The sequence below is a fragment of the Trachurus trachurus genome (genome assembly GCF_905171665.1).
Source record: "Trachurus trachurus genome assembly, chromosome: 3".
Lineage (NCBI taxonomy): Eukaryota > Metazoa > Chordata > Actinopteri > Carangiformes > Carangidae > Trachurus > Trachurus trachurus.
The window spans coordinates 27,366,576-27,394,247 of record NC_139893.1 but is presented as its reverse complement, the minus strand read 5'-3'; the positions used below and the strand labels follow the sequence as shown (position 1 = coordinate 27,394,247).

The 27,672-nt window shown below is 41.6% G+C and overlaps 1 protein-coding gene across 1 annotated transcript; it reads right to left on the bottom strand.

Moving 5' to 3' along the window:
- Positions 1 to 620: 620 nt before the first annotated feature.
- On the bottom strand, positions 621 to 27,672 carry LOC311008263 (globoside alpha-1,3-N-acetylgalactosaminyltransferase 1-like). Its single transcript, XM_084001768.1, has 11 exons — positions 27,464 to 27,672; positions 10,507 to 10,545; positions 10,178 to 10,294; positions 9,490 to 9,522; positions 5,211 to 5,345; positions 4,960 to 5,068; positions 4,476 to 4,589; positions 4,180 to 4,296; positions 3,852 to 3,982; positions 3,499 to 3,576; positions 621 to 2,663 (listed from the first exon to the last, which is right to left on the bottom strand). Exons 1-11 carry the CDS (start codon positions 27,526 to 27,528, stop codon positions 2,516 to 2,518), a joined length of 1,086 nt encoding a protein of 361 aa, XP_083857894.1. The 5' UTR covers positions 27,529 to 27,672; the 3' UTR covers positions 621 to 2,515.

Below are 27,672 nucleotides of genomic sequence, written 5' to 3'. Positions count from 1 at the left end.
AACCAAAACGGCTAAAAATATTTTACCACTTTGGAAGTCGTCTTGTCTGAGCGCATCCTCGGGCGACTTTGCCTCTTTGGGAGCTTTTGGCGTGAACGTACAGTAAGGCTCTTAACTCTGTACAGCAAACATCATGGTGTTCTGTCTAAGAAAATGGTGTAGGATTGTAAAGAGCTGAGATTTAAAGCAGAAGTAAGCAATCCGGTCGTTTTGGCTAACTTCTTGTCAGCCCGATGGAGTTAGCAGCCCCCGCCCTCGTCATGGATCTATTGGTCCTCGTCCCTACGTCACCACATTCATGCGCATCCCTTGGCTGCACACACAGCCCTTCATGCCGTTCTCTCTCCTCATTGGATAAAGGTTGTAGGATACAAGGAAAGTTTTCTCCTCGGCTTAGAGCAGAGCAGAGCAGAGTGACTGACAGACCCGTGTTTCGGACCAAACACTCTATATAAGTGATTGCTGTCGGAAGATTCTGCTTTAACTACTGGGTAAAAGTATAATATATTGCTGTTCATTGTGAGAATGTATTAACGTTGCTTTTTCTGCTTTTTGTTTATAACAGAGTTGATTATTGATTGATTATCTTAATGTTAACACTGACAGCCGGAAATAGGCATCATAGGCATAGGCCAATAAAAGCAAGATGAAGACATACTGTAAACAGTGTGTAAGAGAGCGATCAGGGGCAGCTTTAATTTTTGTTACTTTTGGGTGCCGCTCCCTGGATCACTGTTGTATTGTGAAGTAAACAAAGGTGGAAAACATGAAACCAAAATAATATCACTGTATATCACATGAACATGCTAAATGAGTCTCAGTCTGAAAACACAGGCAGCCTTTTTTTTTTTGCAAAAGCCCTACATCTCCTGACAGCAAAGTTCTCAGACATTTCACTTTCATTTTGAGAGTTTATTTTTACTTCCAGCTTACCCTGCCCATCGATTTTAGTCACCTGTGGTCTCCATTTCAGGTGGGAAATCCAAGTAATGCAAATAACAGCAAAACAAAACATTTTGTTCCATTGTGGAGTCTAGGGCACGACCATTGGGTCTCCCTGTGAGTTCAGGTCACAGTCCTGCTGCAGGATGAGTCCTTCTACAGTAAGATGCACGTTGGAGGTTGTAACATGTCTCTGAAGATCCAGTCATTCCTCCTCAGACAGACTGGTAGAGTCACAGTAGATTCAGTTCGGTGCAGGCATCCAACTCCAGAGTGAAATATTCCCCCACAATGTTTCAATGTGGGTTCAATCCACCGATCATTCTCTGTGTTGTAAAAACACCATTCTGTACTTTACATCAGAAGATAGGCCTGGCATCCCTCCTTTCTTACTCGTGCATACACATGCTCACATATTTTCACACCTATTTTTCCAAGATAACAGGTCAGAATCATCCTGTTACTCAAGATCTTCAGAAAACCAAGGAAAATGTAATAATTCATTGGAGATCTGTTGTTGAACAACGTGACAAAGTCTACCAAAGTCTAGATGACGACGGTCAGTATACTGAAACACACTGTGTGACCGAAATCTCAAGCGCATCTTAAATTAATTGTGTCATTATCCTAGGAAAACAAAGTTCCTCCTCTCAAGATCTTTAGAAAATGATCTCATTATTTCAGAAAAACAGAGGACATAACATGTATGAAGTAATGTCCATTTAGGGCTTCCATATTTTTGCCCTGATTAGGTGAATGTAAATTTTACTTGCAGCATAATAAGTTTATTGCTATAGCCCTTCACAAGGGTTAAACAACAAAAACAAAAACATATGCAAACAAAATATTAATGAAAACAATAAAAACTGAAGCACAAGTGAGCAATGTAAAACAAGTGAAAAAACAAACCCTGAAAATCTAATCAGTTCATCTTTAAGTCTGACCGAGTATTTCCCATGGCAGTCCAAGAGACGTCACGTCCAAGAGATCAATACCATGTTCTGTGAAGGTCACAGTGACTTTCTACCTTTGACCATCAAAAACATGAACGTTCATCCTTGAATCTAAAGGGATGTTTGTGCCTTGTGGAACAGATGAAGGGACGAGTGACACAAACATAATTGTTCACTCATTATAAAAGTCATAAAAAAAAATAAAAATACATCCCTGAGAGTGCATTGGTACAGCAAAACAACCAGACAGCAAATCACAACGCCGCCCTGTACCAGACCTGGACATTCCCATGGAAATCAACCCTTATCAGCTTCCAACTGTCATTTCTTATTTCCATTGCATTAGGAAGCTTTGATGTCCGTAATATTGAATTGAATCCATGCCAGTATCTCAGTGTCCTGAAGATGCAGGGAGGGAGCACACACCAGCATTGGAGAGGTGCTGACAGCAGGAGCAAAACTAGTAAAAGGAAGCGGAGTCGCACATTCGCAGCCCTGATGTAAATAAAAATTGAACTTTTTAATACAATGTTGCAGACATGGTCGAAACGTCGGTTTAAAAAGTCAACTTTTTTTTTTCCATCAGGGCTGCGAATGTGTGACTTCCTTTTACTAGTATTTCAGTGTCCACCATTGGGCCGCACCTCTGCATAGTTCTTAACCAGCTGGGAGATCCTGACCACTTTGATGTCTGCTGGCACAGCGTCGTAGTCCGACCACAGAAATTCTGGAGACAGTACCTTGGTTGGTTTGTTGTACAACAGGTACCTGCAAGACAGTTAAAGAAAATACTGTAATTAAACAAAAAAATATCTGTTTGTAGAACTCTGTATTGGTTTCAGTATTGATTTCCTTACAGGGACATGAACCTTTTTGTTTGTTTGTTTAGGACATCCAACATAACTTTTTTTGGGGGGGTTCATTACATTATCTAATGGCACCGGGGCCTTGAGTGCTTAACTCACTGCATAACAAACATTCAACAACTCATGAGACCAACATTTATCTCCAAAAAAGACTTAAACCAGGCAGCGGAAAACCTCTAAAGACCTGCGGGTAAGTTAATTTGCTCTCTGTCTCTCCGCAGACCGGGCTGCTGCCTCTGTGATGCCCCGTTACAGTCACTGCTCCACAGGTGGAGCTTTACTGCTTTGAGAGCGTTGTCGGAGCATACTTCATCGTCATGTGGATAAACTAACCGCATATTGGTCATCTAAACGGTTCCTCACTCGCATGAAAAATATTAAAACCTAATAAAGTGAAGAATAACAGCGCTACAGCGGGTACATCGCTTCGCCTGGTTTGCCTGCACACGTCTCCAAAGGTTACAGGTCAGCCGCCACCAAAGTAAACAAAATGGCGTTAATTGCGTTATTATTTTTTTCGCCAAAATTAACGCTTTAACTTTGACAGCACTATTTTATCTAAACCATCACGTTTAGCTGTTTTTCTTGCCTAAATCTCAACAAATACCAATTTATGGTTGTCAACCCAGGCCTCTGGTCCAACTTGCCCCCTGCCCACTTTACCCCCATTATGAATGCAGAACAAACAAAGGAACGTATGTGGAAAGATGAGGGAATTGTTGATTGTAACAACGTACCTGTTAAGGTGACTCTCCTCCTGCCACACAGCTTCAATGCTGTGCTTGGCGTCCTCCTTTGACTGAAGGTAACAGTACCTGATGAATAAATGAAACAGAACTCTGAGACAAGAGGGTGATGGCAGAAACAAAATCTGGTAAATTAGTTGTGACATGAACCTCAAAAACTTGAAGGACAAAATGTCAGAAAGACACTAAATCCAGGCTAAAGGTTTTAAAAAACATATACGGTACAGTATTCCTAAGGCAAAAGCCTCTTCCAATTCAGTATGCTTAAGCCCATCATCTCTGCCTCTTTCCACTGTACATTGCCTTGCAAATAAGTAGAGAGAAAATTATTTGGTTTTGCCTACTTGACCAGCTTGTACATTTCCTCCAGGTATCCACCCCACACAGCAGCAGTGTAGTAGTAGTCTCCTGCCCCAGCAGGGATGTACGCCGTGGACTGGGGCCGGCGCTCATATGGAAAACCATCTCTGGATGTCTGAGGAAAAGATATGTAATAAATTATTGATTAATAATTATGTCAGTGGATAATATTTGAAAGGATAGTTAATGCTGTAGCTCATAAGAAAACAAGACACATGACAAATAAAAACTAGTAGATCATAAAATAAGGAAAGACATCCAATTACGACATCCAATTACTTCAGATGAACAGTGAATGAGAAAGATCAAGACCTTGTAGTAGCCACGGTGAAGCACAGCAGATAGCGGGCTGAGGGACTCTGCTCCGAAGCGGTTGTGGAAGACGCTGTCGACATCCATCATAAAAAGATAATCTGCTTCTTGACGGATCTGAAATCATGACAGATGAGAATTGGAAACAGAAGAGAGCCCTTAGATAAACTAAAATGTGCCACTAAATAAATAAACCAATAAGCAAAAATTCAGAGCACTATACAAACTAATACAGATTAAAATGTCACTAGCTCTCATCCTGCGTACAGTTGTGAAAATTTCTCTTCTCACTGTACCCGTTCGTCGATGGCATTCATGGCCCTCTCCATCCTGCTTAGTACTACATCCTGCCAGCGCTTGGCGCTGGGGACGTCCAGAACGGTGATCTTCCGGCCTTTACGCAGTTCAATCTGACCAGTGGGGGACAACATGTAAACAAAACTAATCAGTTCTATTCGTAATCTTCTATGGACTTAATGTCAATCAGTCAATCATTGTCAATAATCACTGTACAGTTATGGCAAGACAGACAGACTGCACACTGCTCTTGATCAGCACCACAATTTAGTAATCTGAACCTTCATTAGAGGTATACCTTCAGAGAGAGACCAAAATGTTCATATGTATTTGGGATACTGTGAATCCAGTAAATACCTACGTATGTCCAAGGTGCAACAATGGTTGACAGAGACTGAAATGTTGGGACCAATCAATTAACTGTTATGGTGAGCAAGAGCAGTGTACAGGACTTCCTTCTTTACTTACTTACTTACAACTCACCTTGGGAACATTCTCTTTATTGTCCGTGAAGATGTAGTAAGTGAGCCTGAAGTCAACAAAAAAGTACTTTTCACCCGTCTCCAGGAAGCCTTTCAGGAAGCGGGTGTATCTACACAGATGGCGAAAAACAAACCAGAAGCATCAATAATTAGTCTAAGACAAAACAATTACAGTTGCACTACATCACGGATGGTGAGCAGGATTCAAGTTAGATTTCAGTTTCAGTCAGTCGTATCAGCCTGTGCACCTACTTGCCCACAGCGAGCACCACCACAGCGATCCTTGGGTCCATTTTCTTATAGATGGCATCAATTACCACAGGGTCAAAGGTTCCCTCCCAAACCAGAGGAGCGTTCCAGTTTGTCACAGCGTTCACGTCAGTGCGTCTGGACAGAATAAAGAAACAGTGGCTACATTTTAGACATCACATTGCAAATCTAAAAATGTGTCAATAGCCCACACAGGCTGATGTTGTGTTAACTGTGTTTTGAAAACGTGTTAAAAGTATTGAAAATGTGTCAAAACTATCGTAATAAACTGTAACATATCTCTTGTTCTTTTGACACAAAATACATACATTTTACACATTTAAAATAGGTTTAACATCTTTTACACACAAGCTTAACTAAGACTGAAACAGTATATATATATATATATATATATATATATATATATATATAATCAAAACAGAGCATCAATCACAGCTGATTCCCATCTGTATACTGTAGCATCTAGGAAACACTCTCAGGTGTTGAGGTTGTTTCAGTCACATGGCCTAGTTGGGCTGATCTTATACAAAAAAAGAAAGAAAGACAAGGGAGAGGGAAACAGAAGACCTAGAAGATTAGCAGTGACTTTGTATTTAAACAGGCTTTATGCACAGCTCCACTACTTCCTGAACTTTAGCCAGCTCCTTCATTTCCTGTCTTACATTATTGGACAAACTGTGTGTCTGACCTCACAACAATGGTCAGACACACCTGGATTAATCAGTTCGTCAAGGACAAGAGACCTGACAATCCAAAACAACAGATAAGACGGCACTCTGGTGAGGGTGCTGAGGTGGACTGACCATGGAGGACAGCGGACTCAGGAAGAACTTGCAACGTCATCATCCTCGACCCAACAAGTGGAGTCTCCACCAGCCCCAACAGCACAACAAAAGGAGTTTCCCCAGCCTCAACAGGAGACTCCCAACCTTCACCCCCCCAGACCCCACCCAGCCCCCAACTCTCTCCATTCAGTCATGACTCCCCAGTTCTGGATTTCACCGACAGGATGAAGAGCCATGTCAATATTGGAATCCAACTAACACCATGCCAAGATCCAATATTTTCCCCCCCATTAACCTCCCACATTGTCCAGCCCCTCCCACTCCGCCACCTCTGAAACAACCCTCGACCAAAAGTCACCGAGCCCCTCCACCTCCCCTGAATTATCTGTGAGTCTGACTGATATGTGCCAGATCCAGGTTGCTGATATAAAGAATGATCTTCCCCAGGAAAGGTCAGGGCCCTATGGAGTTCAGGCAGCCTTCTCAATCCATGTGATGACAGGTAACAGAAAAGTGGTTCAAACTGGTGAGAAATAAAAAGGGTTCAATTTAATCTACCAATTTATTGAGTATAGCTTGTCAACCTCGGAACTCACCAGTGTCTCCTGTTATCTCCACAAGGTTAGCCCAACTCAATATCAGATCACTCATCATCATGACCTATAATCTAGACTTTTTATTTCTTAGTGAAACATGGCTGACTGAATGTAGCATTGGTACCATTCTCAATAAGGCAGCACCAACAAATTTCAGTTTTATGAATAAGTGTCGAAGTGGTAAGAAAGGCGTGGGAGTTGCTGCCATTTTTAAATCAGTGTTTCAGTGCAAGGAAACTGTATTTGGTTATTTTAGCTCTTTTGAATATCTCTGTTTTTTAGTAAAGGGGGATCCAAAAGTTCTTTTCCTAATAATTTATAGACCACCAAGATACAGAGGAAAATTCTTTCATGAGTTTGCTGGACTCCTGTCAGTTATCTGCACTGTCTACAACTTTTGTTTTATCATAACAGGGGATTTTAACATTCACATAGACAATAACATGGACACAAATGCCAAAGATTTTGTTCTCTACTTGACACTTTTGGCCTCTTCCAACATGTGAAAGGGCCCACACACACTCGAGGCCACACTCTGGATCTGGTTATCTCTAGAGTTGTTGACATTTCTTCTGTTGATATCAAGGACTTGGCACTTTCTGATAATTTCTGTGTGTTCTTTGACTTACAGATAACTCCAGACATTCAGTTAACCTCTGTGTCTGTGAGTAAAAGGTACATAAATGAGAATACCGTTAAGTTTATGGAGGCTATAGCCATTGCACCTGTTAAAACTAAGATGACCTTGACCAGACAGAGAACACCATGGAGGAAAACTATGAAAATAAAGGCTTTGAAAACAGAATGCAGGAAAGTAGAGCGTAAATGGAGAAAAACTAAACTTCAAATTCACCATGACCTCTACAAAGTCTTTAACCATGGGTTACTGAAGGCTAGACAGCAACACTTTTCTGAAATGATTAATAAGAACATCAACAACACTTGCGCTCTGTTTGCTATGGTTGATAAGCTTACAACTCCCCCAAAAGAGATAGTTTCAGAACTCGCTTCCACAGAAAAATGCAATGAATTTGCTTGCTTTTTCAATGAAAAAAAAATCAAATCTATAAGGCTAAATATCAACACAAATCAGCAAAACAATACAATGATGCAATCCCTTAAACCACCTAGGAATAAACAACTGTGATGTCAGAATTTAATACAGTTGACCAAAAAACTGCAGAAGAAACAGTTCAGCATCTTAAACCATCGACATACTGTCTTGACACAATGTCATTTGACTTTTTAAAAACTATTGTAAGCTCTACCCAAAAAAAAGAACGTTGGATACTTCCATTTTAACCAACTACAGACCGATCTCAAAACTTCCTTTTATAGCCAAGATCATTGAGAAAGTGGTTTTTAATCAACGCAGCAATTTCTTGAACTCCAGTGGACTTTTTGACAAATTTCAATCAGGCTTCAGACTTCACCACAGTACAGAAACAGCTCTTATTAGAGTGTTAAATGACATAAGGTTGAACACTGACTCAGGCATGTTCTGGCCCTGTTGGTTTTCAGTGCTGCATTTGACACTGTGGATCACAGTATACTGCTGAACAAGTTGGAAACCTGGGCAGGACTCAGCGAGACAGTCCTAAAATGGTTCAGGTCCTACTTGGAGCAGCGGAGTTATTTTGTGACAATTGGTTATCAATCTGATCGAGTGGCTATGACATGTAGAGTTCCTCAGTAAACACCTTCAGTCACTGTCTTTAGAAACTAAAGACCAAGTCCGAAACCTTGGCGTGCGGATAGACTCAGATCTGACCTTCAACAGTCATATCAAATCAGTCACCAAATCACCCTTTTATCCACTTAACATATCCAGAATTAAGGGTTTTATGACCCAAACAGATCAGGAGAAGCTGATTCGTGCTTTCATCTCCAATAGACTCGACTACTGTAACGGTCTTCTGACTTCTGACTCCCCCAAAAAAGTATCAAACAGTTGCAGCTCATTCAGAACGCTGCAGCTCGATTTTTAACCAGATCAAAGAGATCAGATCTTATCACCCCAGACCTTACATTGGCTCCCAGTCAGCTACAGAATAGATTTTAAAGTTCTGCTACTGGTCTACAAATCACTGAATGGTTTAGGTCCAGAATACATGAATGATATGTTAGTCGAGTATAAACCCAGTAGAGCTCTGAGTCAGTAGATCTCAGAGTTCAGACCAGACATGGTGAAGCAGCATTTAGCTGTTATGCTGCACACAACTGGAACAAACTACCAGCAGAACTGAAATCAGCCCCAACTGTAAGCAATTTTAAATCCAGGTTAAAAACATTTCTCTTTTCATGTGCTTATAGCTGAGCTCTTTTAAGAACTTTAAACTTGATCTATTTTCTTTTATTTTACTTTATTCTTCTTCTTTTGCTTTTAACTCCATGTTTAATGTTTACAATTAAAAAAAAAAAGTTTTATGCTGTTCTTTTGAAATGTTTTGTCTTTATGTAAAGCACATTGAGTTGCCTTGGTCTGAAATGTGCTATATAAATAAAGATACCTTGCCTTTTCCTTAGAAAACCGTGCATGCTGGCTGTACACTCCCTCATGACTAATGACACCTGACACTGTGAGAAGTCCAAGGTATGCCAGTGCATTAATGAAGGTGGGTCATCAGTGTTATCATATAACACAGCTCAAATGGATGGATCATCTTGCTAATGGAGAAAAAACTACTGCTTTATGGTTCGAGCAACATTATGATCATGTCAGCTGCTGTTGTGTTATGGTGTTGGTTTCACTGGGATGTAGATGAACATGTAGCACTCACATAAAAAGCACTAACATGCTTTAAATAAGAGATGAAGTGAGAGGTTGTCATATGTAAATTCAATGGAGAAATCTGAAAAATCTGTTTTTTAGTGGCTTACCCTTTCTGTGTGCTTGGCTGGTTGTACTTCAGTCTGGAAGAAAAAAGCAAAGATCAAATCAAACATTTAATAGTTCACAAAAGAGAAACTAATACGGCCTAAGGTGCACACTAGGATTAGAATACAGCACCAAGGAAAACACATCAAACAAAAGATAGGCTACAATAATAATACTAACCCATTTGACAGAATTAAGGCAGTTTTGACGACTAGTTTCATATTTGCAATGTCACACCAGTACTAACTAGTCATTATGACCTTATTATATAAGCACTTCATTCTCATGGGGCCTCTACTGACCACCAGAGTGAGTCTGCTGCAACAGTCCCATAGACTCTGATTTTAAAATGTCAGACTTTACAGCAAAAATAGCACTTTATTAACCACTAGATAACCACCAAGGTATGAAGGAGTCACTCAGCTCCACTGATACTCCAACCTCTTAGACCATTGTTGAATAATCTGGGATTTAGGGGGCAGAGCCAGACCCTGCCAAGATAGCGACAGTGGAGCAGCTCAATCTGAGCTTCAAAAACATTTGTACTTTTATGCACATTTCTCCACCCTTTATTATCTATGTTAACACTAGTTGTGTTTTGTAACAAGACAAGAATAAAAAGTAGGAGTAAGTAGCTATAACTAACGCTGCAGTTTCTCTATGATAAGAGAAAGAGAAGTGTATTCTCACCCATTGTCCATCTGTAGGTCACTGATCGCCCAGCTGCCTTTTCCTGGGCAATCTTTTTTCTCTATGAACTTAATTTGTGGCGGATAGGTGACACATGGCGGGCATGGTTTCTGTAAGCTGAGAAGGGAAGGGAAGAAGTCACAAAACTGCTTCAGTATGAAACCTGTAACTCTTGGGTGGTGACAAAAATCACCACAATGCTTCATTATGTGCAGTTTTGTTTTACAGAAGTGAAAGTTTGTTTTCTGACATCTCTTTATAGACTTTATTGAGGTTTTGCTGTAGGTTTGTTCAATGAGGTATGTTTAGTTTCATGCATTGTCTCTTACCCGAATGGGAGTGGATATCCCAGGTGGACATAGGCTGCTCTGTGAAGAGACATAGGAACAAGTCAACCAGAGTTATGAGGAGTCTACATTACAAGAGCAGCTACACTGATGTAATAGTATATTGTAACATTTATATTATTATTAATAATAATAATAATAATAATAATAATAATAATAATAATAATAATAATAATAATAATAATAATAATAATAATAAAAATAATAAAAATAATAATAATACATTTTATTTAGGAAGCGCCTTTCACGCCACTCAAGGACACTTTACAGAGAGCTCAGAGATCAGTAAAAATCAACAATAAACAACATCAAAACACAAGAAACATACAATAAACAACATTTAAAACATCAGTAAAAATTAATAAAAAGAGCGAATTAATAAAACTGTGCAGAGTGAAGGGAAATGTTGGAGTTAGGGGTGGTGGAGTGGGTAGGCAATTTTAAACAGGTGGGTTTTATCATTGTTCATCATTGTTTTATCTATCTTATTCTTTCTCTTCAATGTTGTAGTCTATGTGCCTTAGTGTCTCTCTCCCATGTTTTTAGTCCATGTGTTGTGTGTTTGTCTTCCTTGTTTTAAATCCATGCATGTGTAGGCTACTGTCTACCATCAAATAGGACCACAATGGAAATAAGCCTTTGGGCTTTATTGTGTTTTCCTTTTGAACACTTGCCTAATGTTGTTCAATAAAGTAAAAAAAAAAAAAAAAAACGTTTTGAGTTGTGTTTTGAAAAGAGGGAGAGAATCGGTGTTACGGATGTCAGATGGTAAAGAGTTCCAGAGTCAGGGAGCAGAGCGACTGAAAGCTCTGTTGCCCATGGTGCTGAGGTGAGCAGGGGGTAGCCTACAGTGAGGTGGAGAGAGGAGGAGGATCTGAGGGAGCGTGCTGGAGTGGCAATGTGGAGGAGGTCAGACAGGTAGCTATGGAGGGGCAAGGTTGTGGATAGCTTTTAAAAAGTGTACAGAAGGATTTTGAATTGGATTCTTAGTGTGACCGGGAGCCAGTGAAGTTGCTGTAGGATGGGGGTGATATGGTGGAAAGAATGGGTTTTGGTGATTATACGTGCAGCAGAGTTTTGAACCAATTGAAGCTTATGGAGAGACTTGTGGGGGGGACCGAAGAGGAGAGAGAGTTACAATAATCTAGACGGGAGGTGACAAGACTGTGGACAAGGATGTGTCCAGCCTGAGCATAAATGAGGAAAAACTAAACTTGATGAAAATGACGATGCCATTGGTAAAGAGAGACATTACAACTGAGTTATTTCCTTTCCATCATTAAGGGTAATATTAGAACAAGAAATCAACAAGCCTACTTCAAGGACCCATCCTCGGGCCCCTTTTGTTCAACTTGTACCTCCTCCCTCTTTGCTACATCTTCCAAGAGCACACAGTGCACACAAAAAAATGCTGGGTTATTTCTGTAAACCATAGCTGTAAACACATTGCTGGGTTATTCATGCTGGGTCAAAATTCTGGGTTGTTTGGGGTAGGCCTACTGTAAACACACTGTTGGGTTGTTTCATGCTGGGTCAAATGGGTTGTGAGGGTTAATTCATATCTGAACACCTGGTTGGGTTACTTTGACCCAACTGCTGGGTCATTCTTAATTTTCCCGCTCATCCTTTGTCGAACTTTCTGGATCTGTGAGCAGTTGGACCAGACACATCAGGATTTTCTGGTAGGTTAACTGTTAATATGAATAATAATTTTCCTATAATCTTAATGTGGTAATATCATGATCTCAATATCATTTCACACTCAAAAGGGGGGTTAATGTTTGTTTTTTTTCTGTGACATTTATTAACAGTTAGGGAAGTTAGCTAATTTTTCCTAGATGCTAGCTAACGTTAGCCAACTTACAATTCTATAACATTAGCCTTTTTGAATTTTGCAATTTAATGTGCGGTGGTCTCCGGCTTTATTGTTCACCTGGCTTTAATGTGCCATTGGACATTTTTATCTTCATATTTATGTAACAGTAGCTGGCAGCTAGCTGTCGTTAGCAGTAAGTTAAGGCTAGCTACAGTTAACAAGCTCCTAACAGCACAGACGTTCTAAACTTAACGGTTAACTGAGGGTGCTCAAGGTAACGTTATCATTACTTTAAGAGGGAGGGCATAACGTTTTCAACCGACTGTACTTTATTAATATTAATGTATTCATATCATTATGTTTCTTCTTCTTTTCTTTTTTTTACCAGAGAAACAAACTGAGCAGACTCACTGAGCAGTCTATGTGGGAGAGGAGGATACGTCTACAGATAATTCGGCTCACAGAGTAAAACATCCTGAACGCCCTGATCTTAAATTACGTTATCAGAGAAACAATATCACTTAACTTTTTAGTTATAACAACTTGACTCGGGAGCGACAATGCGTGTGTTGCTGCACAAGCTGTGTAAAAGGCGAGTGGAGTGTGTATTTTCCTTTTACCAGGGTATTCCAGTCAAAAACTACTGTTTGAGAAATATCAATTGTTATATATAGGAAACTATTTCATGTAAATTGAACTTGTGCCTTTTCTTTTGTCTTTTGTTTAGTTGTTAAAGGTGAGAGGCTGCTAAAGGTCCTGCCAACTCTGCTTCCTCCATCCATCTACAGGAAGAGGAGGAAAAGTCTTCAGACCCACCACTGCAAGATCTGTGTGTGAGAGAGAGAACCTGCAAACTGAGCATTGTTACCTATTTGTGTTCATTTAGTCTGTGCACCTGTGCTGATGTAACATTTGTTAAACTGCCAATAAATTTAAGTTAACAGTGGCCTATTTGTGTATGGTGTGTGTTTGTATGATTATGGGAAATTACAACAGCAACAATAATGATTATAATATGATATTTTGTATTAATATTAGATAGTCATATAATAGATATGATTATCAATTATTTATAATATTTATTATTAATATTATCAATTAAAAAAGTAAAAGTAGCAGGGCAATGGGGCAGGATATAACCCAGTGGTTGGGTCATTTTAACCCAGCAATAGAGTTACTTTTACTCACTAGTTGGGTCAAATGAACAACCCAGCATTCTGGGTTGAACGGGGAAACCCAGCAGTTGGGTCAAAACAACCCAGCGCATGTTCTGTCCCTATTTTGATCAGCAGTTGGGTTAAGGTTGGGTTATTTTTTAACCCAGCAGTTTTTTATGTGTGGTTAATCATTGTTTAGCAGATGAGTCACATATTTAAGTGCTTCTTTATTTCCTCTCCTTGATTTCAGCCCCAATGACTCTCTGAATGACTGACTACAAAATTTTAAAAAAAAACCTGCTAAATATAGATGAGACTGAAAAAGTGACTCGTACCCGTGCAGGGAAGTTACATAGTGCAGTTTCAGCCGACGCGACCCGGCTCAGGCCGCAGCGGCAGCACCATTCATCCTATTAACCATTTTTCTACCATTGCAATGAGTCTGGAAACATTATTTTAAGGCCGAAAAACTCTGCAATGTTACTTTAATTCAACCCACACTTTAAGGGTGTATTCACACCTGCAGTGTTAGTGCGCACTAAATCTGGTGCGCACCAAATTTGGTCCAGTTTGGGTCGGTGTGAAAGCAAATCGCACTCTAATGCGCACCAAAACTAGTGCGGCCTGAGGAGGTGGTCTCGGTTCGGCTCCAGCCAAACTCTGGTGTGCACTAGTTTAGGTGTGAAAGCAACCGCACTCTGGTGCGAGCCAACTGCCAGGCGAACTCAACACGTTTGAGCTAAAAGGGCTCCCGTAGTCGTTGACAACGGGTTAACGCAGCGGGGAGACCGCCCGGTGCTCCGGTGCTGCGGAGCTCTGTCCCCACAAACGAAGCAGCAGCAGCGGGGCAGCCGGTCGGTGCGTGTCCGCTGAGTCCGCTCAGACACCGGACAGGTCGGCGGTCCGTCCCTCGGGTCCGCGGAGCAGCTGGTTACCGTGGTTACCGAGCAGCAGAGGTCCGCCGTGTTTAACGTTTAACGGGGAACTAACGGGACCGAGCTGGGTGAACGCAACCGGAAACCAGCCGGACGTACCAAACAGAGTTATACATGCAAACAATATAGAAATAAATGACCAGAGCTACTAACAACCGGCCCTACTTGAGTCTCCATCATGGAAGTTTTATCAATCAGCGCGTCCAGATTCCAACCGGTAGTCATGGAGACGTGACGTTCTCCAACCGCACTAACTGAAAAATGAAACAATGTATCATTTTAACATTTGGTGCGCACCCTGTGCGCACTAAACAGGTGTGAATACACGCTAAGTCTCCGTGTTTAAAGGGGACATATTATGGAAATATCACTTTTTGAAGGCTCTTTATGTATTTGGGTGTTTGGCTTGCCTTCCGGCCCCCAAAATGTGAGCATTGACAAAAAAATGTGTAATTTGCAACCCTAGGTTGAAATCCATGTGGTTTTATGAGCTGTTCCCTCAGTTGTCTGACAATGAGTCATTAGTTTTTGAATTTGCATACCACCCCTACCTGGTACCAGTAGAAGTGGTTGGGCAGGACAAGTAGTCGTTTATTTGCATTTAAAAAAGGGATAGGCACTATAAGCCCGTCCACACGAATACAGATTTTTTGTTTTTTTTGTTTCGGCGTGTTGTTCATGGATACGGCGTTTTCGGGGGGTGAAAACGGTATTTTTTGGAAACGGGAAAATCTGAAAACACCGCCCTAGCGTTTCCATCCTACCTTGGGGTATTTTGACCGAGGTATGTCACAGATACTGTATGTCTTTAAGACACCTGGGAACTATTATAATTTGTGGAAAAGGGGCATAATGTGTGTCATTTAATGTTATATTAGTTTCAGTGACCAGAGTGTGGGTCAGAAATGTTATGTATAACCAATTACTGTCACTCTCCTCATCGCTGGTTCATTACACAAGACCACACAGCTGCAGTTTTTTTTCACAATGCTGTTGCTCTGGTTTCAACTAAAACTAAGAATAGAAGATATGTGACTCCATTTCTCAGGTCCTTGACTTCCTTCCTGTCAGATGTGGTGTGTCAAAACTTGTTATTTATTGTCTGTAGGCTAACTACAGTAAATGGCCAGGGCCCTGAATATTTTTTCAGAAATGTTCCATGTGTATGAGCCCAGCAGATCATTAGGAATCCAGAATTAAAATTGAACAGGGTGATGATGCTGGCCCCTGCTACAACCAACTCCCAGTGGAGATCAGAGCTGTCCCCCACGCTTATCTCAGATCCAGTGCTACGTGGAACACCTGGAGAGTGTGCTTCGAAATGTGAGGGGATTTTGCAGTGCATTCCACTTAATCTCCCAAAGAAACTTGTAAATGAACGACTAAACTCAAACTTACTTCCTAGTTAAAATTTAACTAGGATGAACAGTCACCCCTTGTGGGGTGGTGTTTAGCTCAGTTGATGGAGCACCCACCCCATGTGTTGTGGCTATAGTCCTGGTTCGGGTCCCGCGTTGAGCGGCCCTATCCTGCGTGTCGTTCCCCCCGCCCCCTCTTTGCCTCCCATTTCCTGTCTCTCTCTCTCTCTCTCAACTGTCCTATCCATTAAAGGCCAAAAATATACTTAAAAAGAAAACAAAAAACAGTCAGCCCTTGTGATCCAAGTTGCTGATGAGTCGGAGAGAGGCTGAGAGACCCACACAGATAAATAAATACATGGATCTAGCCTGGCAGGAAAAAACAAAACCCTCTCTCACTACTTTAAGTAGTATTTCAATGTTCTCAAGACATTTTGTGTATCGCCTGCTTGATGTTTCACCTGTCCAAAACAACATCATAGATTTAACATATGCATCAATATGCACCACAGTTAGCTGCAGACAGGAACATGGTCTATGAACCATGTAAGGCCACTTACACAGAGATATACAGTATCTGCACAGTTCTGTAATGATGGATATGATGACAAATTCATCAATAACAGCAGAAATCAACACTTGTATGTTTAGGTGACTCGTATTCAGAGCAGTGGGCTAATAAATATGGACTTGACCAAAACAGCCACATTTAAGAATAATATTACAATAGCTCTGTTGCCTTCAAATCCCACCCGAAGTGGACTGAGAAATCTGCTGGTAAACACCATCCTGCCAGTGGTCCTCCCCAAACTGGACCCCTTTGAATTTTCCTATATAGGAGGACCCGCCTGTTGCACGTCCTACAGCACTTACAGATTTCCTAGGCACCTTCACTGGGTTCCTCTTCGTGGACCTCAGTTTGGGTAAGGGCGCCTGTTGATCGGGAGGCTACAACTCAACACTCACCCCCTCCCACCCCCCGTCTAATACATCTGCTACCCAATTTCCTCAGTGACAGAAGGCAAGCTGTACTGGTTCGCACATCACCTGCACTCACTAACACCAGAGCACCACAGGATTATGCGCTGACCCGATTTCTCTGCAATTTATACTCTCTAAACATCACCATCCTTGCCTTAGTCACGGTCAACTAATCTCTTCTGGACCATCATGACTCGGTTGTACAATTCACCCATCAACTCCACCTCAACGTCAGGAGAACAAAAGCAATGGTACCCAGAACGCCTTGACCCCAACTAACTAACTAACTGGCTAATTATCTAACTAACCTGTCGGACAGATGTGCACCACCTTTTCTTACAGTGAGACTGAGGCTTTGATTTAGTTTGTTTAAAATTTTCAGGGCCTGTGTCTAGATTCACTTGTGTCAATTTAACAGAGGAAAACACAGTGGCTACACCTTTACAGTGGCTACACCTTATGTCTCCGAATGTTAGTCAGCCGGGCGAGTGTTTTGAAAACAACTGAGTGTCACATCCCACCTTTACCACAGTGGACTGCTGTTGTCATGGTGCAGTGTTTGTCTGTGTGAGGCTGAGTGGATCCCTGCCCTGCATGCAGCTGTACAGAGAAGCAATGGTGCAAATGCAAATAAAACATCTTTTGAGTGTTATTATGAACATTGTTTGTAAGCTTAATAAACCTGTGGTGGATTCTTTAGTCCAGGTGATGAATGGGAAACATTGTTGGAAGAAGAACGAACGCATACACATCAATCATGTTTCACAACACACAGTAGACAATAGCCTACGCCACAAAGATGGCACTTTTAAAGCCTGGGGGCCTCTATGTATACAGCTCAGTTTCAGTGGACACGCCTTGTGTACCTGCCCATGTCAGCTCATATTACTGTCTTCATGATCGAGGATGACATTTGTCGGGAATTCCCGCAGGATGGGAGTCAAAGTTTTATTAATCCCGTGATTGGGACGGAACAGGAATAAAAATCAATGGGAGCGGGCAGAGCGGGAACGCCATTAATATGATGATTTTCAGCCGTGTTAAACAACCAAAAGGACAGACGCGTCCATTTTTGTAGTCATCTTTCAGTGAGCCAAAACTATTTTGACTTGCGTTAGCAAGGGGATGTGATGATTACCATCACATCCTGAATCTCAACAACTGAATTTGCAATGTAAACAACATGGGCACTGGACAGAAAAACGTTCCAGCACAGACAATGAATATGGTTTTGGTTGTGACGAGTTTGTTACAGGTGCTGTTCTCACCAAAAAACGGTGTCTACACTTGCAGACACACCTGGAGGCCAAAAGATTGTTTTAAATTGCAATGGTTTATAGGGTTGGGCATCGTTTGGATTTTAACGATTCCGATTCCGATTCTCTATTTCGATTCCGGTTCTAAACGATTCTCGATTCCGATTCTTGAGGTGCAGGTCAACAGGTCACAACTTATTTCACAGGATATTTTTTTATTTGACAAACTCTTCACACAGGCCATTTTTGCATGCCTGCTTGGACTTCAAACATCATCTTATACAGCTTCTAAGACCTCCAAAAGGCCTCCAAAAATAGATTTTGCCAACTATGGTATTCAATTAAAAGGGAGGGTCCCTAACTGTAACTATAAAACCAGGGCTTAAAGTAAAAAAAAATCCTGAGCCTGAACTTTTTTCCTAGGAGCGGGGGTGCAGTGGATCCGACGCATAGCCTACACATTATAGGCAATTTAGAAAACAACTTTTTGGCATTGTGCTTGGTAATGTATACAGGGTTCATACACATTTTAACCAACAAATTTCCATGACTTTCCCATGACTTGGCAACAAGTTTCCATGACATTACAAGACCTCTAAAACATCAATATATGCATGAAATGTATGAAAACTATGTAAAAAAAAAAAAAAAAAGTGGAAAAAATAGATCTAATGACAATGGGCTTTATCCTTTTTCCACTACTTCCTGAGCTCAAGCCAGCTTCATTATTACATACAGACAAACTGATAAATCCAGGTGTGTCTGACCTCACAACAATGGTCATTCCCCCCCAGAAAAAAAATTAAATGTGATTTTAACACATTGAAGCATTCTGGTGTACTCTGAGAAGAACATGAAGGGAAAATTTGTTTCAGATAAAAAATAAAAAATAAAAAAAAAAAAGCACATTGAGTATTGACTGAGGGTCCTAATAGACTTGTTGCCTTACAATTGTATGGCAACAAGGCATGGCTGAAGTGTATTAACTGAACTCAACTGGTCTAGTGGGGAGCAAAAACAAATCTCATATTTTAAATCTGGGTCTGGACCAGCCATTCAAGGGCCCATTTCCTCTGTTATGGGGCGTGGGGGGGGGGCACGTCCGTGCAGCGTTGCGCTGCGGACATGCACGGAAAAAAAAAAAAAAAAACGAAATCGAATGCGCGCCGTTACGTCCGCTCGGACCACCAGGTTCGTTTGTACCGACGTCAACAGCGGCAAGAGACCAGACGCTACTTGGCGTATCACTGCCTCCAGCGAGTGACTGAGTCACGTCACCAGGCTCATACAGTACGCGCAGGCAGGCCAGGGTTGTCTTGCATACGACACATTTAGCTTTGTCTTTGTCCTCCGTCCTCTCCAGCCATGAACTTCTCTGTGTGCAGCCAAATATTGTGTGTGTGTGTGTGTGTTTTTTTTCTGAAATTTTCAAACGCCGGAGATCCGGCACGGGGCCGGAATACTTTAAGCCCTGTATAAAACTGAAACTTGGCATAACATACAAAGAGCTGCAGAACAGGTGAATGTATATGCAACAAAATAAAACAAACACTGGAGCAGCCATGATGACAAATCAAAAACAGTTTTTGTTTAAGATGATAATCATGTCTGCCTTCTCAGGCTGAGGAGGTCTGTACACTAGTGACGCGCGGTACTTTATTTGCGGTGCGGGGCGGGTCATTAAAAAAACTGATGATGAAGTCCAGAGTGTGTTATCAGGGGCGCGCTGATGTTGACGGGAAAGCCGCCGGAGGTGTGAGCAGGGTCGGACTGGGAGACTTTTTCAGGCCAGGAGTCAGTCATGTAACCAGGCCACCCTGGCCTTGCCCACACGCGCACGTTCACGCCCACACCTACATGCATTGGCACGCATGTACACGCACATGCACGCACGAACACACACAGTGCATTCCAAATAGAAGTTCAAATATGGGACCTATGTACAAACTAAGTTAGGAATATACAGTAACTTTTGTGTTTGGGGCCAGGCTGGTAAATACAGTAACACAACAATCCTCAGCAAAATCCACTAACACAACTACTAGAAGAGAATAAAGGTTTAACGCAGTGCCAAGGTTACATAAAAGTCATATCACGTGGAATGTCAACTGCCTCTTTGGCATATATTTTTATAGCCTACAATATAACCTAATAAACAAAGACAACAAAGTCCAAATCAAACAATGAATCAGCTATGAGGGGACAGCCTTTGAATACATGCTCACAGAACATGCACGCACTGATAGACGCAATGTATAATACAGTCCGAGAGTTCCTAATAAGCAATCACATAATATTGACTCATATTCTAATACAGGGCTGGGATACATACGTAACAGCAAGTCAGCAACAGACAGCAAAATTCACCACCACTAGTGCTTAATAGAATGGCAGCTATTACCGTATTACAAATGAGAGCCATTTATGTCAAATGGCTGTGCCTGTTGGTGTTGTCTGCAACTTGCATGTTGTTGCTCTAGAAATGATTCTGTACCTTCTGCCAACTGCTCTGCACTGGCTTCTCCTGAAGTACCAGCAGGACTCATGTCATCACCATCACCACCTTTGAATAGCAAACATATGCTTACAGTGTTTTTCCATACACTATAGTTCATACAGTAAGATAGTGTAGCCTATGTCTCACTTAATTTGCCCTTGTATTCATATACATAATAATGGAATGATAACAGTAAATAAAAAAGTGGCTTCATGGCCAGGGCCTATAGCCTACTGTGTAAAAGTGTAGCTACAGCCTCAAGGACCCAGGTCCCTGGACCTCAAAGCCTTCTGACAAGAACCAGTGTTTTTGTTGTTGTTGTTGTTGTTGTTTTCTTGTTTTTTTAGATAACTTATTTGCAGAGGTATCTTGGCTGGGGGGGAATAAATTTGTCAACTTAAGGCATTTGGCCGCATCCTCCTCCAGCGCCTTTCTTTTTCTCTCTCTCTCTCCCTTTCGGCACCGCCTTTTCTTTCTTTTTTTTTTTACCCGGGTTGGGGTCCATGGTTTAATAGTCGAAGCCTCGACTCTCCCTCTCTGCTCGGCGCTCGCTACACACACACACACCGCGACTGTAGCAAGTACCAGACACACCACACACACACCCCTTCCTCCGCACGCTGTCTGTGTGGTTGATACGGACTGTTGGGGCGGGTGTTAATCAAAACAAACCAATCGCCTTGTCCTCCTCACATGCTACTGGCCTGAGTGGCCTCTGATTGGCCAGGCCTGCCTCTCTTAGAGAGAGAGAGAGAGACGCAGGCCAGCAGGCCAATCATAGGCCGGCGCTTCGGGAAACCTCCCGGTTCTCCCGATGGCCAGTCCGGGCCTGGGTGTGAGGGAACCGGGTGAGACAGCGGCTGGGCGCATCAGCAGAGCGGGGTTGGTTTCACTGAGAGCAGAGAGCAGACCGGGGAGAGTGAGATGCGGCGGCCGCCGTGGCTGCTGCACTCGCTGCTCTGTGACTGTGCGTTCACACCAAAAGCTTCCAAAGCGTCAAAAACGCTCGAGGATGGGCGTCAGACAAGACAGCTCCCAAAACTGCAAATATTTTCAGCCGCTTTGGCCGCTCGTCACGTGACTGACGTCAAAGTTCGATCGCGCTGGTCATTGGGGAGCCGAAATACAAAAAAAAGAAAAAAAAGGCAGCCGACGGACATCTCTATTCTGACAGGTTGCCGCCGGTTGCCGCTTTACAGCGTCATAGCTGATTACCCTAAAGTTAAACCTGGTTCAACTTCTCGTCTGGTGACGCTTTGGAAGCTTTGGACGCTCTGGAAGCGCGGCGACGCCTGTTGACGCTTTGGACGCTCAGTGTCGCCGGGCTCTCATTGAAAATGAATTGACTTCCGGCGACACAGCGCCTCTGTCTGCCCTTTCAAAGTAAAAAGCCGCTGTCTGACGTTTAATAGCGGCGGGGATGGTTGTGAAAATAGATGCGGTGGTGCGGGGTGGGTCAAATTACTTCAAACTAGTGCGAGCGGACTAGCGGAGTAAAACAAACATACTAGTGCGGACATTTAGGAATCGAAAAAAAGGATCGAAATTCAAACGGCTTCTTAACGATTCCGGAACCGGACGTTAGGAACCGGTTCCTATTTGGAACCCTTTTTCGGTGCCCAACCCTAATGGTTTATCATATTATGTTTATCCTGGTATAACTTGTCTTACCCAGTATTTTGACTACCATTACATCCTGGGGGGCATCTGTCAAGTACCTAAACAGCTATGACCCCATTCAGACCTGTCGTCACACAAACTCAGGTTTGAATGGACCCAAGACTTGTTCAGGACACATTTCTCTATTCAACATTCATTCATCATAGACTGTCTTCTTGGTTAAAAAAAAAAAGCGGCTTATTATGACCAATATTTATGGCTTTTTAAGGTTCCATCTAGTGGCCACAGCAATGATTTTAGCCTAAATCTAATGAAGCTGGTACTGACACTGTGTATCATGGTAACCAGGGCAATCGAGGTCCTTTGCACAAGGGACACTATTAACATCTGGTTTATCATCATCCTGTACCACACTGAATCAGCTGAATGAAACTCAACCATGATATACAGTATATATGGGTGTGAACTGATGTTTCACTTGTAGTGAACCTATCTACATTTACTCATTCAGAAACCACAAACCCAACAAAAACAGGTTTTAGATTAAGTTTTTAGTTGTGAAAGACAGACTTTTTATAGCAAGGTTTGTTGTGGTGCTGCTTTTTCCGTTGTTATATGCCCCCCAGGGGGATTCATTCCTCCCAGGTTAACACCCCAGATCACCTCCTGTGTACTGGAGCTTAGTCTCCCTCCATCTATTGTTACAGCAGATAGAAGCCATGTTGTAAAGCTGTGTTTTAATGTGAGCAGTGCAGGATCTGAGCAGTAGCTAGAGATGTTTATTATTTTCCCATTTCCTTTGGGTTTTATCAGTAAAAGCTCAGGGGTGTTTTATTTTTAGAGGGGGCAGCGAGCAGCAGTGGCCTTTTTTGCCTTCAGCAGTCATTTCCTCACTTAAAAAACATTGTGTGACCTTAAGGCAGGACTTGTTGCCTTTTCTCACACACTCACTTCTCTTATTTTCACACTTACTCACTCACTCACTTCTCTTATTTTCACACTTAGCCTACTCATTAGTGAACGTGTTTTTTCATTCTATATCCTCACAGAAAGACAGAAAGAAACAGAAAACCTACAGGAACCTCAGACTACGTTACTTCGCTAACACTTATAAGTACACACGAGGCAATAGTTAAAGCAGATATCAGCTTCACGGCCGTTTCGGCTAATGCTGCGTTCAAGGCAGGCTTTTGAAACCGTAAGTTACAGCTTCAAGTCACAACTACGACTTGGTAGCGTTCCAGGTAACCCGTAGCTCGTGTTTTTACCATCCTGTTGTCTGTGAAAGTTCCCTATAACGGCCACTCGTAACTTCCGACCCGTGAACTCGTACCAGATCGAACTGGTATGACTTCACAGGAAGGAAAAACACAAAGTACGAGTTTCTTTGAACGCACCATGAGTTAGCAGCCCCCGCCCTTGTCAGGCATCAATTGGTCCTCGTGCTACGTCACCACATTCACGCGCATCCCTTGGCTGCACACACAGCCCTTCATGCCGTTCTCTCTCCTCATTGGATAACACTTGTATCCCACAAGGAAAATGTTCTCCTCGGGTTACAGCAGAGCAGAGTGACGGAGAGACTTGTGTTTAGGCTGAAATACTTCATGTAAGTGATTGCTGACGGAAAATAGGACTATTTAGGACTTATATTAACAAAAACATTCCACTGATATCTGCTTTAAACACCATCATGCTGTAATATTTCATTCATTACTTATGTCTCAGTCTTCATAAATTGATACTAATTAGTATGTAATTTATAGACACAGTTGGATTAAAACACTCACCCATGACATGTTTAATAATATGCATACTAAATAAATAATGGGTTAATTAAAAACCAACTATTAGTCAGTAAAGTGTCAGGAGACGAACAAAGTATTTGCATGAACATGCCTGCTGCACTTACACACATATAATGATTCAGACATCTGATAATGGAACCACTCATTGAAAACATTAAACCAAAATAACATAAGAGACAAACGGTCACACATAAATTGCACAGAACGATGCAGTTACTGTGCAAAGTGAGACAAGTGGGTGTTTTTAACGATCTTCTGAGCACTTCCGGATAACACACGTTTCATACAAAGACAGCAAATAGTTCTGCTTGTTTCTCCTTAAACACTATTTTAACTTCTGCTTTAGTGAGTTGCCATACCCATGTGCATTGCATCTCAGATTACACCATCAAAGACAATTTGGTAGAAGAGTAGGAGTCTTAGAAAGCACATCCTGTTGTCACTTGAAACTGAGCTGTTCAACATGAACACGTCATGGGAGTGAAATATGAAGATAAACTTGTCACACAGTTGATAAAATGAGCATCGTGATCACCAGTGAACTAAATGTCTGATACGATCTGCTCAGTTTTCTTTTCTGCTCTGTTTTTTGTGAATCGCTGGATGTTCAGTCTGTTGATTTTCTAGTGTTGTGTGGTTTGAAAAAAATGAATAAGTGATTAAAGGATTGACATGATTTGTCACAGTTTATCTGATATAAATAAGAGTGGAGAGAGTTGATTTTCTAATAACCATTTTTCTACATAAATTAAAATCCCTGATGCATCTCAAATATATTGTCTCTTTTTCTGGTTTGTAGGTGTTGGTTCAGTTCATTTCCATTGTCTGTAGCTAACATCTGTAGCTTAAACCAACATTTCTCTTTCCATCTAACTTTTAAGAGACACAACTCTGTTCCATCAAAATAGTTAAAACAAATGCCTTGTAACCATGGTGACTTATGCTGGTCTGGAGCAGGATTAAGGTGGAGATTAACTCCATTTATGTTTTTAAAAAAATGTCCAAAAGACAGTTCTGCTGGTGCTTTTACACTCACCGTCATGTATGATAAAATCATAAGATATAAAATAATGTAGGCTAATTCATTAAAAATGTTAATATATATTATAAAATAAAATTACCCTAAATCATGTAGCCTAGGCTACACCAAAGGAAATCAAACTAGGCCAAATTAAATTTTAAGAAATGAAACTGAGGCATTTAAAATTTAAGATTGGTTGATTCACTATCACCTACAGTCCTTGTCTCCTTGAATTGATGGATTTGGTAAATAGCCTATCATACAGTCAATTGTGTGATCAATGGGATTAATCATACAAAATAGCTGATAAATATGATAAATATTTATCACTATCACTTGTTAAAATAAATTATTGTGAATTTATTTAGGTCTATTAAAGCAGAAGTAAGCGATCCGGTCGTTTTGGCTAATGCTGCGTTCCAGGCAGGATTTTGAAACCGTAAATTACAGCTTCAAGTCACGACTTACGACTTTGTAGCGTTCCAGGCAACCCACTCGTGTTTTTCCGACCTGTTTTACCTGTGAAAGTCACTATAACGGCCACTCGTAACTTCCAACCCGTGACCTCGTACTAGATCGAACTGGTAGCCTACGACTTCACAGGTCGGAAAAACACGAGTTACGGGTTGCCTTGAACGCACCATAACGTCTTGTCAGCCGATGGAGTAAGCAGCCCCCGCCCTCGTCATGGATCTATTGGTCCTCATCCCTACGTCACCACATTCAGGCGCATCCCTTGGCTGCACCAGACTGGCTCTGGCTGCACACAGCTCTTCATGCCGTTCTCTCTCCTCATTGGATAAAACTTGTAGGATACGAGGAAAGTTTTCTCCTCGACTTGCAGCAGAGCAGAGTGACTGACAGACCCGTGTTTCAGACCAAACACTCTATGTAGCTAAGTGATTGCTGTCGGAAGATATAACTATTTAAGACTTAATATTAACACAAAAATATCGCTTATTTCTGCTTTAAATGAATTAAATGTTAATAGGCTAACTACATTCATTTTGCCCCTTTGATGTGGGTTTTAAAGTAGGCCTGGCTATCTTATTTCAAGAAGACGGTGGAGAGAGACAGAAAACGGAGAGTGAGGGGAACACGCAGTAGCTAATGGTCAATAGAAGGGGATTCGAACTCGGACTCACTGCGACGACTAAAAACCCTGTAGAACCTGTTTTCCCCTTTGTGCTATGAAACGCACCTGACATGACAGTTCACGTGATGCTGAAATAGAAGGAACTTTGTGTCACTGAGCCTATCAGTCATATTGTCCCAGACCTCCTCTATCTTGTTAACAGCAGCAGTGTTTCATTTTCTTGTTGTAAATTCTTTATATTCATCATAAATCTCCACAAGGATCTTTTACTCCGCTCTGGAGAAGCTTCGGTGCGTGCGTTTCCTTTGCTTTGGGTCCTTTTATGATATTTTCGGCACTTGACTGGTGTGGGTTTGTAGCCTACGAGGCTAGGCTGACAGGTGAGGCTTTAATTAGCGTCAAGTGGAGCCAGCTGATCTGGCTTGGTGGAACGTTTGGGCTTGGCTTGGAGTTGGCGCTAATTCAGCCTTCAAAATGACACCATAGTCTGGATGTTGTTGTTGGCGACTTGGATGGAACATCCCCCTACGTTTTGGATCCTGTGAATTAATTTGGTGTGGTTCTTTGTAGGGGGAAAGTAGACTCACCTGTCCCTCTCTAATGTAAATTATCCAACGGGTAGAGGCCTACATAATTTTGTTTCTTTCTCTTAGAATATTTCAAACCTCTCACACAAAATTACATTTTTCTAACAAAGACTGTTGTTGGTGTACAACGACGTGATCTGCTCACAAACAAACACAAGTCGGCATTATTGAAAAATAACGGAATAATGAGGGACTGACGCTTAAAACAAAGTAGAGCGGGTAGGCTATAGGTTCAGGGCAGTTCAGGCTTAGATCAAGTATTTCCTGAACATCGTAAAGCTAACTGTTCACGTGGTTTTGCGTTCAGATCTTTATCTAATCTTATGTGAAAAATAATATTTCAAATAGCCTAGTTGTTATTGTGATGTTTTCTCTCAGAGATGAATCTTAAAATGTATTTATGAAAATGAAAATTAATCCAGCCGTTGAGCAACTTGCAGAGACAGAGCTCATCTGGTCTGTAATGCACACCCACTTTGTCAAACAACATGCGTCAGACTTAAGAGGAAAACGAATTAAAAGCAATGTTAATGAATCATCCGAAAACTCAGCATCTACGCACCATCCCCCCGCCGTAATCCCTCTGACAAACAACATAATGAATGATTTTAAACTCGTCTCAAGTTTAATTTATAATTTCCACGTAGATTCATCACACATTATTGTTATAATGTAGCCTCACTCTTATCTAAACGGACAGAAGCGGCGCACAGATGAACATTTATGTCTGTAAAAGCCTTAAACTCAGAACTGTTGTTTTGCAGAAGTAAAACTGTACATCTGTAGTGAAAGTAAAAAAAAACTTACATGAGCAGGGTGAGAAGAAAGGCACCAACAAGGAGAACATGGGACCTCGACATGTTGCGATACATAGCATATGTCAGCCAACACTTTTTGATGAGTTACATGCTAAGTAGCTGCGCTACCAGGTTGTTTTCACAAAGCCTACCCGTGCGCAGGTGGGGCGGTGACCAAGTGCGACGTGAAACCAAGCATGGTGGGAGGGAGATAGAAGG

Excerpts from the sequence above, each read along its gene's own strand:
- LOC311008263 (XM_084001768.1), bottom strand. The coding sequence starts at position 27,528 with ATGTATCGCAACATGTCGAGGTCCCATGTTCTCCTTGTTGGTGCCTTT. Across the intron at positions 10,295-10,506 it reads GGATATCCACTCCCATTCGG|CTTACAGAAACCATGCCCGC; the intron begins GTAAGAGACAAT and ends TTCCCTTCTCAG. Across the intron at positions 2,664-3,498 it reads GAGGAGAGTCACCTTAACAG|GTACCTGTTGTACAACAAAC; the intron begins GTACGTTGTTAC and ends ACTGTCTTGCAG.